The sequence below is a fragment of the Poecilia latipinna genome, unplaced genomic scaffold (genome assembly GCF_001443285.1).
Source record: "Poecilia latipinna isolate Pla-1442-1.1 unplaced genomic scaffold, P_latipinna-1.0 Scaffold2048, whole genome shotgun sequence".
NCBI lineage: Eukaryota > Metazoa > Chordata > Actinopteri > Cyprinodontiformes > Poeciliidae > Poecilia > Poecilia latipinna.
The window spans coordinates 23939-36535 of NW_015114664.1; the positions used below are offsets into that span (position 1 = coordinate 23939).

A 12597-nucleotide genomic window follows, 5' to 3' on the forward strand; every position below is an offset into this window, starting at 1 on the left:
GTTGGGGGGGGTGGGGGGGAATAAATAGAGAGAGAGAAATTTGTAATTACACACATGGTGCCAAAATGTCCAAAAATGGCACATTTGGAATGTTTTCCTGGAATTTTATCAACCAATTCCTTTTTAAAATGTCTGTGCTTCATTTTTTTGGAATGAAATTTGGTCCAGTAAGTGGTCCGAACCTGTACTGTGAATTACTAGAGGTTCTGGGTTTCCACTGCATGCTTTTAAGGAAAATCCACATTACGTAATGTATTTTATTAGAATTTATTATTTTTATTTTGTATTTTTTCACTGTGTGCCATATGCATTTGCTGTTACTCAGTAACACAAATGTAGATTTTTAGACCTCTAGAGTATTACCTGGAATATTACCTTTATTCTGATACCTGAACCAGTCAAATACATCTTGTAGTTACTGAGGTATATGAAATTAATTTTTGGGGAGTCATTTTCGAGAACTGTCTAAAATATCTACAAAAAAAGATGCTCAGAGGTAGGACCCATACACATTAAATGCAGGTCGATTAAATAAAGAGAGAAAATAGCCCGATCTTCGGATATTACTTAATAGCAAATATTAATGCAAGTTGTTCATGGTAAGATCATCAGCTTTCAATCAGATATGTTGAGTACCTCTAAATAAGACAAATATATGCATAGTGAGCAATAAGGGCACCGGAATAAGGTTTTCCTAAGAGGTAAGTTTTTATTTAAAAACAAACAAACACAGAATTCATATAAGACAAATAAAATACAATAATTTCTTCACAATTAGAAGGAAAATGAAGATGTAGTTGCATTCATCAATGCAGGTGTTAAACTAAGCCTTCAAAAATTAAAAATACAGCTGGTTTTCAGCTTGATGCTGTGTGAGGTGCAGACGCTGTGCTAAAAACAAAACCTCTAACAACAATCTTTGTGTGTGAGATCTGCTGGCTGAGAGTTGTAAATTATTTCATTAGCCTAACTGTAAATAGTTTCAATAGTTAGAATAATGTATTCTAGCCTGCAGTAGAGTGGCTGCTTACACAACATGACATTAACTGGGGCCCATATAGGCGCATGTAAATATTTGTATGCATATATACATACACACACAGGTAATGCACATATTGTATTGCAGCTGGGAAACTGGTGGTTCTTTTCTCTTAAATCCACAAGTTAATATTTAATATTTGTAGGGGTTGTTTTTTTCTTCGTTTTTTTATTTTGACATATATTAACATAACAGGTCAAATTCCCACCCATTCCTTACCTGCACAAAATTGGTACATCATAATACAACAGTTGCACAGTCAAGCCAACATGAGATAAATACACCACAAATTGATCTTTCCACAAGTGAACAAAAAAGTTACACAAACTACTAAGGAGTGGCAGGTCTGTCATTTACAGTCTTTCATTGAAGAAATGTTAGTACCAGGTCCCATATCTTCTCAAACACACTGACTCTATCTTCATTGTAATATCTCAGTCTTTCCAGATGTAGAGTATTTGCTGGTTCCCCCAACCATGGATTAAATGTGAGCACAGAGTCCTTCTTCCTTCTTAATCACTATACCAAACAAAACAGCCATTTTCTCACTTTTTGTGACTGACTGCAAAGCACTGGAGGCCCTGATAATGGCAATAAGTGGTTCTGGGTCCCATTGTTTTCCAAAAACTGTTGAAAAGTGAAAGATTTTCTTTCAGAATGAGTGTCGCTGAACACATGACCAGAAGGAGTGTGTCAAGTTAGCAGCCTGACAACGATTACAAATTGGAGACACACTTGTAAAGAAAGTGCTCAGCTTCTCCCTGGAGTAGTGGAGTCTATGTAATGTTTTGAACTGGATAAGATTGTGTCTGGCATTGACTGAACAGTGTTGTAGGCATATGTTTTTTATGCCTACAACACAGGTAACTGCTGCACTAACTCATCCTCCTATGCCGTCTTCATTCTGGTTGTGTCTACAGGCATACTACTAAAGATCTTATAAAAGTATGACACTGCCCCCTGATTGATGGGATCAAATTTATTTATTGCCTCCAGGGTTTCATGTTTGGTTAAAAGCTTCAAAATCTGATACATTTTTCCTATCCTAGTCTCGGACATGTAGATAACGGAAAATACTTGACGGGGGAAGATTATATTCAGAACATAACTGTGCGCAACAGAAGCAAAAGTTTCACTTTTATATAAGTCACCTATCACACTGTTCTCCACATCCGCAAGACAGCATCGCTGAGACCTGGTGCAAAGGAGTGATTTTCACAAACAGGAGTATCAAAATAAACCTCCGGAGCTTTTAGAAATGTCTGTATCTGCTTCCAGATTCTGATAGTATTGCCAATGACAAAATTATTAGTATAAAGTAATTTACTGACTTTAATGGGACTATTAAGGAGGGCAGTCTGGGATGTATTAAGGTAAGGTAAAAACTTTATTAATCCCGTAGGGAAATTAAGGTTGCCTGTATTACAACAATTCAGACGTTCCAAAGATAACCAGATAGGACAGGACCCATCAGATGAGACTGAGCCCCTCTTCCACCATGCCAGGATAAATGGGAAGCCCAGTAATATTGTTTGAAATCTGGCACGAAGAACCCACCCTCCATCCCTGGTTCACACAAGTGTTTTTTAGAGATTCTGACACTTTTATAGCCCCAAATAAAGGGAATAATAGTAGAATTTAATTGTCTGAAGTAGGATACAATGACATAATTGTGGTAACACAACCATTTTAATGGCGTCGATCCTACCAGACATGGATAGTGGGAGATTTCCTCCAGAAATCAATATTCTGCTTAAGTTGTAAAATTTTGCTCTGCCAGTTCAGTCGTAGGAGATGTTCTGGGTTTTTTGTTAGCACCACGCCCAAATATGTAAAGGAATCATAAGCTATCTTAAATGGTGTGGACCTCAAATACAAATCAGCTCTTGTAGTAAGGGGCATTAGTTCACTCTTGTCCCAATTAATAGAGAAACCTGAGAACCTGCCAAAATTGTTGATCGTCGTCAAAAGAGGAGACAGTGATGCCTGTCCTACCATAGCCCTAACCCCACATGTAGGGTTAGGGCTATATTGTCAGCATACAGCAAAATATGATCCTTATGACTGAACATTTCGATAGGAGATATTAGGGGATTTTGCCTAATGCTGGGAGCCAGAGGTTCAATAATGAATGAGGAGAGGGAGCAGTCCTGACTTGTCACCTGATGAATAGCAAAAGGACAGGAGATGCTCTGATTAGTAATGACAGAAGCAGTTGGCTGCGAATAAATTATTTCGATCCATTTTGTAAACAGGGGTCCAAAACCAAATTTTTTGAGAACATACATCATATAAGGCCATTCTATTTGATCAAATGCATATCTGGATGATTTGAATATAATATATTGAAAAGACGATGCAGATTAAAAAACATATGCCTAATTGGCATAAAGCCAGTCTGATTTGGGGGGATGATTATGCATAATTTGAGTCTATTGTCTAAAATTTTCCCAAGGATTTTAGTTTCTCGAGGCAACAATGAAATTGGGCGATAACTTCTGGATTTCGGACAAGTTTAGGAATGAACTTATTGGCTATGTATAAAGCAAGAGGCAGTCTTGACGCTTGCTTACTTAACATACACTCAAAAGTAGAAGTGATAATTTGAGACTGAATACTTTGAGGAACTCGACACTGAAGATGTCATGACCAGGTGCTTTGTTGTTGGGAAGGGTAGAGGTAACAGATTCAATTTCCTGTATAGTTATGCTGGCTTCTGATGCTTCAACCGAAACTGATGGTAGTCTCGGCAGAATCAAAATTTAAAAACATCGTTCCATATTTTCAATGTCTAATTTCCCTTGTGACTGATAAACATTAGCATAGACGCCTGCTGAGCAGTCGTTGATTTTATCCGAATCTGTGAGTAAAGTCCCGTCTGCAAGCTTAATACAATGTGAGGCTCTAGAGGCCTGTGATTGTTTCAGTTGCCAGGCTAATAGCTTATGGGGTTTGTCACCAAACTCATACTGATTTGTACCAGTAATTTAGAAAGATTTCTTGACATATGTAACCTAAATTACATTCTAGGACTATTAGGATTATTAAAGAAATAATCCAAATGATTCTTAAAACTAGGTTCGTCTACTGGAGGAGGTGGCAAATTTGTAAAACACAGACACAACTAGATGGTGCAAAATTGGTGAATTGTATTAATATTTACAATATATACAAGTTAGTCCACAATTTAAAGTCCAGAAGGGTTCCTTAAACCAAGGAAGTCAACAAGTCTTTGTTGATGATGAAAAGAAAAAAAATAATCCAGTTCCATCAGTGAAAATTGTTGGGCTGAATCTCCAACCAATTCGGAAGAGTTTCCTCAGATGATAGAAGGTGTTGTATTTCCGGATCCGCTAGACGGTTAGCTCGCCAGTCTGGTCAGCAGGATGCCAGACAATCCTTGGTTCATCCTAGACCCTGCGGCCACTCCTTGAGCGGGGATCTGTAACACACCTGGCCTGTGTAAACAGGCCTAAATAATCAATTTACATGTACATGTATTTTCTTATAATTACATAAGTTTACATAATAATTAAATGCAACTTATGCAAATTTAATTTCTTTGTTTTTTTTTTTACACAACAGCAGTGTTTTATACTGGTAAGTATTTCAATTTGAATGCGCTTTAGATCGGTGTAAAACCACTCAACAGGCTGCGGAGGCTAGTGCTAGCATGCTAGCTCCCGAACAAAACACTCACCAGTTCCCTCTTGACCAACCGTGATTGCTGCAATGTTTGGTCGAATGATCACACGTCTGCAAGTTAACAGAGGCACACGATTGAAGGATGTGCTATAGACATTTGATAACCGCTTTGGAACAGACCAGAAGCCTACCTGCACATCAGAGTCCAACAGCGTCTCCTACCTAGGGTGCCGATTCGCAGCCATATAAGCGGTAGCTGTCAATTTAGGACGCTGACATTCAGCTGTCACATGACGTTAAAACCGCGCGAGAACAATGTTGTTCTTGCTTGGTTTGTATTAAATAAATTGAGGAAAGGAGGATTTTTTAATTAAATCTTTAAATAAAATAAATAAACAAAATGGAAAATAAAATAAAACTGAATCTAATATGGAAGAATTATCCTGGTTACACATAGAATTATATTCATATCGTAGAGCTGTTAATTTATTTAGTGTATCTGGACACTGCTTTAATTTATGAGTTATATAAGCTAGTCAGTGGGTCATCTCTTATCTAACCTCATCTTGGACTCTCTGCTTTTTGCTGCCTGAAACAAAATTATACATACCTTCATTGCTTTCCAGAGCATTGAATCATCCACATCCCCCTTGTCATTAGAGCTCAGGTATGACATAATTTCATTTGAAATATAAGAGCAAAATTCCTTATCTTTCAACAGAGTGTTATTTAAACGCCAGTTCCTCTTATGCTTTTTATAATTCAATTTAAGATTCAGCAACACAGGAGCGTGATCTGATATGTGAATATTGTGGTGTTTGCAGCTTGACACAGATGCTTGCAATCCTGAATCCAACAAAAAGTAATCAATCTTAGAGTAGGACTTATGTACTGCGGAAAAGTATAAATAATCTCTCCCAGTAGGATATAACAGTCTCCAAATGTCAACCAAGTTGTGGGATTGTAATACATTTTTAAGGGACTCATCACTCTCAAATAAATTACACTGAGGGCATTCTCTGTCTAAGACTGGGCCCAGGGTTAGGTTTAAGTCCCCTCCAATAATTATATTAGAGCCAAACCAATCCAAAACTACATTAAAAAGGTCTTCAGGGTTTCCCCCAGAAAACTTGCTAAGCCTGGTGGTCAGGTCCCCGAGGCGACTGGCGGTCCAACATGTTTTTGTATTAAAACATGTTAAGTAGACAGGAAATGTAAAAATATTACTGGGTAATTATATGTTACGGGAAAACATAGTCAGTGAAATGCTGTTTAAACCCACAACGTGTCTTAAAAACAATAAAATAAAAAATACAATTAAAATGAATATCAATTATTTGCACTTTTGTTTAATCTGCATTAAGACAGCAGCTCCATAAGCCCTCTCAGGACTAGGGATGAAGTAGACAAAGCATTTGATATGGATTGATGCATCATGTAACCAGAAAAATACTAAAAATAATAAAGAAGTAACATTAAACCAACGGTGATGCGTGACTGCGAGGCGAGCACGAAAGCTCATCACCGGGCTGAACCTGCATGATGAGGTTAGCGCTGGTTCGTTAACCACTAACCTTCCAACCAACCAGGAACACAGACATACATTTTATCAGTGCAGACAGAGCCGGGTGCTGGGCAGCGTGTTGAGATGTAAAAGCCACATAAAATTCTTTGTTCACAAACATAAATCATTCTCACCGCTCCCTCAACGTGTAGCTCTGAAAGCGACTACAAGTTATTCCTGCGGTACACGTAGAGCTGTGCAACCAGAATTAACGCTAACGTGGGTTTTATGCTCTTACCTTGATGAAAAACTCTGGAAAGAAACATAATTCCTCACAGGGGTTGATGGAAATATCCATACAGGTCAGTCTGTGTCCAGTTTCAATGAAAGGAGCCGCATGCGATCTGCACTGAGGTAAACTTCAGAGATCAAGCAGCGGGGCTTTAAATGCATAGAAAGATTATTTAGGGCGAAATAATGATGAAGTTGAGTCAGAGCTTCCTCAAAACTCATCTACTCCATATTGAGACCTAGGCCACGCCCCCATTTGTAGGTAAATTTTGAACAGGTTTCTTTGACTCTGTCTTTATCGTTTCACAAATGTTTCTTATGCTTCAAATTTTTATAGAGCACAGAAATTTTGATCGCTTAGTTCAGATTAGTCTTATGTTCAAACAATGTCTTCCAGGATCCTAACCCATTCCTTAGCCCTTCAATGGAGCCTGATGCCTTGCTTCGTAGTGCAGTTGCCCCTTTGCCCAGCAAGGAGCAGGGGAGGCTAGGAGGTTCAGGCCGAAGTCTTGCTCCACTCCATTTCCCCTCTGAGCTACTTCCCTTCGATGAAGCTCTGAGAGATGTCTGCACTATCCGACCCTTGACAGAAGGAGATGTAGTGGTTCGACATAGTAACCAGCTCTTGGAGATGAAGACCGCTGAGCGCAGAGGTAATCTTAGCAATAACTATTAGAATATCTTGGGCCTGTAGTGCTATTCTGTCTATGAATCGGGTCATATTTTTGTGTATTCCCTGGCAGAAATGGAGAAGCAGATGAAGATTGAAAACTTGTTTGTCACTTGGCAGCAGAGATCAGCACAGTCTAACATGCCCATATCTGTAAGTATCCCAATTGTGATCAGGAACCATTTGTCAAAACATAATTAATTTTAATTTGGTTATAACCTAGTTCAGAAATGTATAGCTGTTCTGATCATGTTTGTGGCCCATCTGAGAGAGAAGTGTTGGCTGCAGTATTTAAGTAGCCAAGATTTTTCTCCTTGCTTTTCTGAACTTCCCAAGAAAGAAGCACCTGGCAGCCCTTTTTCTTGCTTTGTTTTAAGTGAATGAAGTTTTACTTTCCTTATAAAGGCTGATGTCAGACACTGTAACACCTGAAGAGATAACTTCTAAAATTATCCTGATTTCTGTTTGGTACAAACATAGGCACTTTCTAAAGAAGTCTGCAGTCTCACTTGGCTCAGTGATTTACAGTAGACTCTACTGCCAGAAGTTGTGCTAAAATTGTATCACATACATTTAGTCACGTTCTCAAAGGTATTGACTACGGCATGACCATCAGGCATATATCTGACTATATGTTATTGTTATGTCTTTTATGAATTACATCAATGAACCTTGATAAACTGGTTTTTATCTTTGAAGTTAATGAAATTGCAATGGATCCCATTCTTTTCAAATCTTCCAATAATATTTTGCTGCAATAATTGTCCCTACAGGGAACAGATTTGGAGACTCTGAAGCAGTCATCAAGGCTTGTCCACTACTGTGCCACCCCACTTCTCTTTGACCCCAGCTTCCGTAAGCGAATTCAAGAGGAACCAACTCAGACTATTGTAAAGGCATGTATTCTATTTAAAGATGTTCTAAAACATTACTCCCACCTGTATTGTTAAGAGAACCATCTGGTCAAAACAAAAATAATATCTTTTGCCAAAAAAACAATGCTTCAAGTTGTTTAAACTATGTATTTCATGCACTGTTTATTTAAGAAACATCACCATTTTTCTAACTGACATAAATGAAACTAAATGTTTCTTGTTTTACATCAGTTTGCACTACTGAAAAAAAACTCTAAAAAACCTTTTTTAAACTTAGTTTAAAAATCAAGTAATGAGGACATCTGGCCCATTTCTTAACCTCCTACCAATTCCAATTTTTTTGTCAAATTGAATTTTTTCGTTCACACTTCCAAATATATGCGACCTGTATGTGTTCTCCAATGTGAACTGCAAACGACCTGAAAGTTTCCCGCATATACAGTAGAGGGCACAATAATGTCACACACAGAGAGCATTCTCAGTGTTTTGCCAACTGCCATAAAAAAGTAGTGCTCAGTGTTTGCTAATGGTGGAGCAACGTATCTTACGATTTTGAAGTTATTATCTGACCAGAGTAAGCAGATAAACAACTCAATCCTTAATACAGTCCACCATGGTTGTTTTTCTTCCCGCTTGGGCATATGAGGACACAGAATAGTGACATTTGTTAAGTATCAATGACATAAGTCGGTTGGATGCAACCTGGACGTTAAGTCACATTTGAATTGGATACGTATCGGATATCCTAGTGGCCTGGGTCGCATTCGAAAAAAATCCAGTCTGTTGTTCAGACTGTAAAAGATCAGATACAGGTCGCATTATGTCAAAAAAATCGGAATTGAGTCTCTTCAGACTGCATTGTGTATTCAGCCTTTATAGAATAGGCTCAAATTGCACAAAATGCTTCACAAGTTAGGTCCTGTTTACATGATAATGATCCAACAAAAATAGATTTTTTGCTAACACTTTATTTGAAGGGGTGTGCATAAGACTGACATGACACTGTCATAAACATGACATAACATCTGACATGAACATAAAGAAGTCTTTTTGAATGTCTATGACTGTTGTCATGAAGTGTCATTCGGTAAATAATGACACTTATGACAACTGTCATAAACATTCATGAAGACTCGTTCATGTTCATGACAATGTCATGTCAGTCTTATGCACACCCCTTCAAATAAACACATTTACATGAAGACGTTCTAATTACAATCTTTGTTTACACAATAACGGTACACATCGAAAAGGTGTAATGCCCTCGCAGACCACCAGTTGATGCTAGGTTCATGGATTCATAAAAAAAAGTGTGTGTGTGTGTGTGTGTCTGATGAGAGTGCATTTGCAAAACAGTGAAGAAGTGGGACATCTTCGCCGAAATACATTCTTTGAGCTTTCACTGTGTCTGTAGTTTTCTAGATAGGAGCGCTGAACAAGCATGAGCGTATTTTGCTGCCTGGGTGGTGTGGAGCGGTGAGGAGATGCTGGGGGAATCGTATCTGATGGGGAAACACCAATCGTTGTAACACCAGCATTGTCTGTAGTTTCTTCTTCTGTGGATTGTAGGAATCAGTTATGTTTAGGGTCATACTATGCATGAGCTGGGGATTCCCTGACAGAAAATATCCATGTATTATGTTTACAAGACAACCGGGACGTTTTAGAACTATTGCACTCTAGAACCTGTTCTCAAACTGAGCCGCCATCAGAGAAAACATTCGCTATTTTCACGTAAATGTACAGTACAAACACAATGGAACTCTTTCACTTGCACCAGAAATTGTTGTTGTGTAAACAAGTATAAGTAAAATTAGAATTACAATTACAGTTAGAATAATTGGAATTCCTTAATTAGAATTGTTAAAGCGCAACAAAATTTTAAAATAGCAATTCTCGAATGCAGTGCAAATAAATAAACAAGTATATTTTAATAAATATTTTACAAATATATATTAGAAACAAACAGAAACAGCAGAGATGTCAAGAAAATGTTGATCAGGGTTTGGGTGAATTTGCAGTGTTCATAGTAACAACAGCTCTTGTGTAGAAACTTTTTTTATTTTTTTATCTTTGTTCTTGTCTTTATTCCCCGAAAATGCCTAAATAAGGGTAAGAATTTGAAGAGGTGGAGGCTAGGTTGTAAGGGGTCCATGATAACGCTGCAGAGGCAGCAGGTCCTGTAGATCTCCTCCAGAGATGGAAGAGGGCAGCCAGTCAGTCTTGGTGGTGTTTATATCCCTCTGGAGCTGCTTCTTCTCGTCACAGTGCAGCTGCTGGACTGCAACCACGTTGCTCAACAGCAACTCCACAGATCAGGGATAGAAGGACACCAAGAGCTCAGTTCTCAGGTTATTCTTCCTGAGAATCCTCAGGAAGTTCAGTCTCTGCTCTGCCCTCTTCAGGATGAAGTGGAGTTAGCAGTCCAAGTTGGATCTTCACTGATGAAGATGCCCAGGAACCTGACATATTGCACCATCTCCACCCTGTTCCCATTTATAACAACAGGTTGAATGTCTGGTTTACATCTCAGAAAGTCAGCAGTCAGTTCCTTTCACTTGGAGGTGTTCAAACAGAGGTTGTCGTGGTGTATCGGACGGGGCTTTGTAGGCAAGCTGGGGGGGTTGAGTGTGGATGGCAGGCATGAAATGTTGTGACTCCGAACCAGGAATTTTACCGTCCTGGCTGAAGCCTCAAAGCACTTCATGAGGATGCAGCACTGGGTGAGGAACTGATTAAAGATGCTGATAAAAAACAAAGAACACAGGTTCTTTGTAATATCAGGGTTGCAAATTTACTTTGAGAACAGAAGAAATAATTGAGAAGTAACTAGATAAAAAAGTTATATAATTTAGGACATGGAGACCCTTTGCATATATCACGAACATCCACAGCCCTTGGGTAAATCTCAAAAAGCCTAGATTTTGAGAAATGAACCCTACGTACAACTTTGAACCAGACTAAGATGAGCGCAAGAGGAAGAAGATCAAATTTTATCAATGGTGTCATTCCAGAGCTCTTTGCTTGGCTGGATTCCCAACTCTTTATCCCATGCATTTTTAATTTTGACACTAAAGTTTTGTTTTCTAATGATACATTAAACATAGCCAATTGTAGTAGCACCAATTTTTCTGTAAACCTTTTATAAAAGGTTTAGGGTTATTTATTTATAACCCTAACTCTATAAATAAATAGGGTTAAATAAATAACCCTATTTATTTATTTATTTTTATAAATAAATAAATAACATATATATAAATATATAATATTGCTTCTTTGTGTGATTTGGAGTTTCCGTGCTGATTAATTTTTTTGCAAAGCGATAAAAGCTGGTAGCTCTTGAATTGCTACAAAAAGCCCCTGACCCATTAGGGCCAGGGGCTTTAATTAACTGCATTACTTTTATTGAATTTATTACTTCTGCAAGGCAGTCGCCAGATTAATAATATGAATAATATAAAAGTAAGTGCTCAGTTTTTCTGGTTAAATCAATTTCTGATTGAACACCCGTACTCTCACCCATAAGGAATTTATGGCATATCTTTGATCAAGTTTAACAATGACTACCAATTCAGTTAGCCTTTAGTTGTGTCTTTTATTAGAAACAGGTGTAGTAAATTATTTGTCTTCTGAGATAGGACCAGGGTTTAGCGTAAGCTGGTACGGTCTGGTACTGCGTACTACTAAAAGATTCTACACAGTACTGCGTGAACGGTTGCAATAAAGCCTTCATTCAGAATGGCTGCACTTTGTGGCAGAATAAATCTGCGAGCGAAAGGGAATGATGAACTTTAGAAAAGCAACATTTTTTAGTGGTTGGGTTTTGGGATCTCCGTGGATGAATAAGGCCATTCTGCATCAAACCAAGAGGCAAAACAGACCATCCCAGTGGTCTTCCTTCATAAATAAGTAGAAGTTAAACTTGCACAATTTTCTCTCAGAATATAATGAGACACCTAGTAGTTTTAAATAATTTCAAATGATGTTTTATATGTCTGGTAGTTTTATACTCTGTCCTCCTCATATTTTTCTGTTACCAGGAGCAAATGTCTATGAGTAGAGATCACTTTCATGGATTGAAAATACTTTCTTAAACTGCACTGAAGTGTGACACTCGAAATACAAGGACAGGGCTACCAACAGCTAAAGTAGCATAGCCAGGGGTGAAAGTAGTTTTAAATTCTTTGGAGTTTCTGTGCTGATTATGATTAAATTTTTGCGAAGCAATAAAAGCTGGTAGCTGGTAACACTTTATTTGAAGGGGTGTGGATAAGACTGACATGACACTGTCATAAACATGACATAACAGCTGTCATGAACATGAAGAAGTCTTTATGAATGTTTATGACAGTTGTCATGAAGTGTCATTCGGTAAATAATGACACTTTTAATGCAAAGTTGTTCTAAAAGTTGCATTAAAAGTCCATTAAAAGAGCCAATTTTGCATGATTTTGTAAATAATGACAATTTAAAGCATATTTAAGCATTGTTACAGAATGGAGCTGTAATTCCCTCAACCCACTGGCTGCAATGTTAACACCTTGAGATGCCATGAGACCTAAATCCTGAACAT

At 37.9% G+C, this 12597-nt stretch overlaps 1 protein-coding gene across 5 annotated transcripts in view; it reads left to right on the top strand.

The window, feature by feature from the left end:
* Positions 1–12597, top strand: part of LOC106935947 (SZT2 subunit of KICSTOR complex) — an 81192-nt gene that overhangs the window by 13370 nt on the left and 55225 nt on the right. For all 5 annotated transcript variants that reach the window (XR_001422013.1, XM_015016689.1, XM_015016693.1 and 2 more), the window contains 3 exons: positions 6877–7132; positions 7223–7302; positions 7923–8045. Coding sequence is in view for 4 of the 5 variants with exons in the window: in XM_015016689.1 (XP_014872175.1) it covers positions 6877–7132; positions 7223–7302; positions 7923–8045 (459 nt within the window). In the remaining variant the exon portion in view is untranslated. The remainder of the gene's footprint in view (positions 1–6876; positions 7133–7222; positions 7303–7922; positions 8046–12597) is intronic.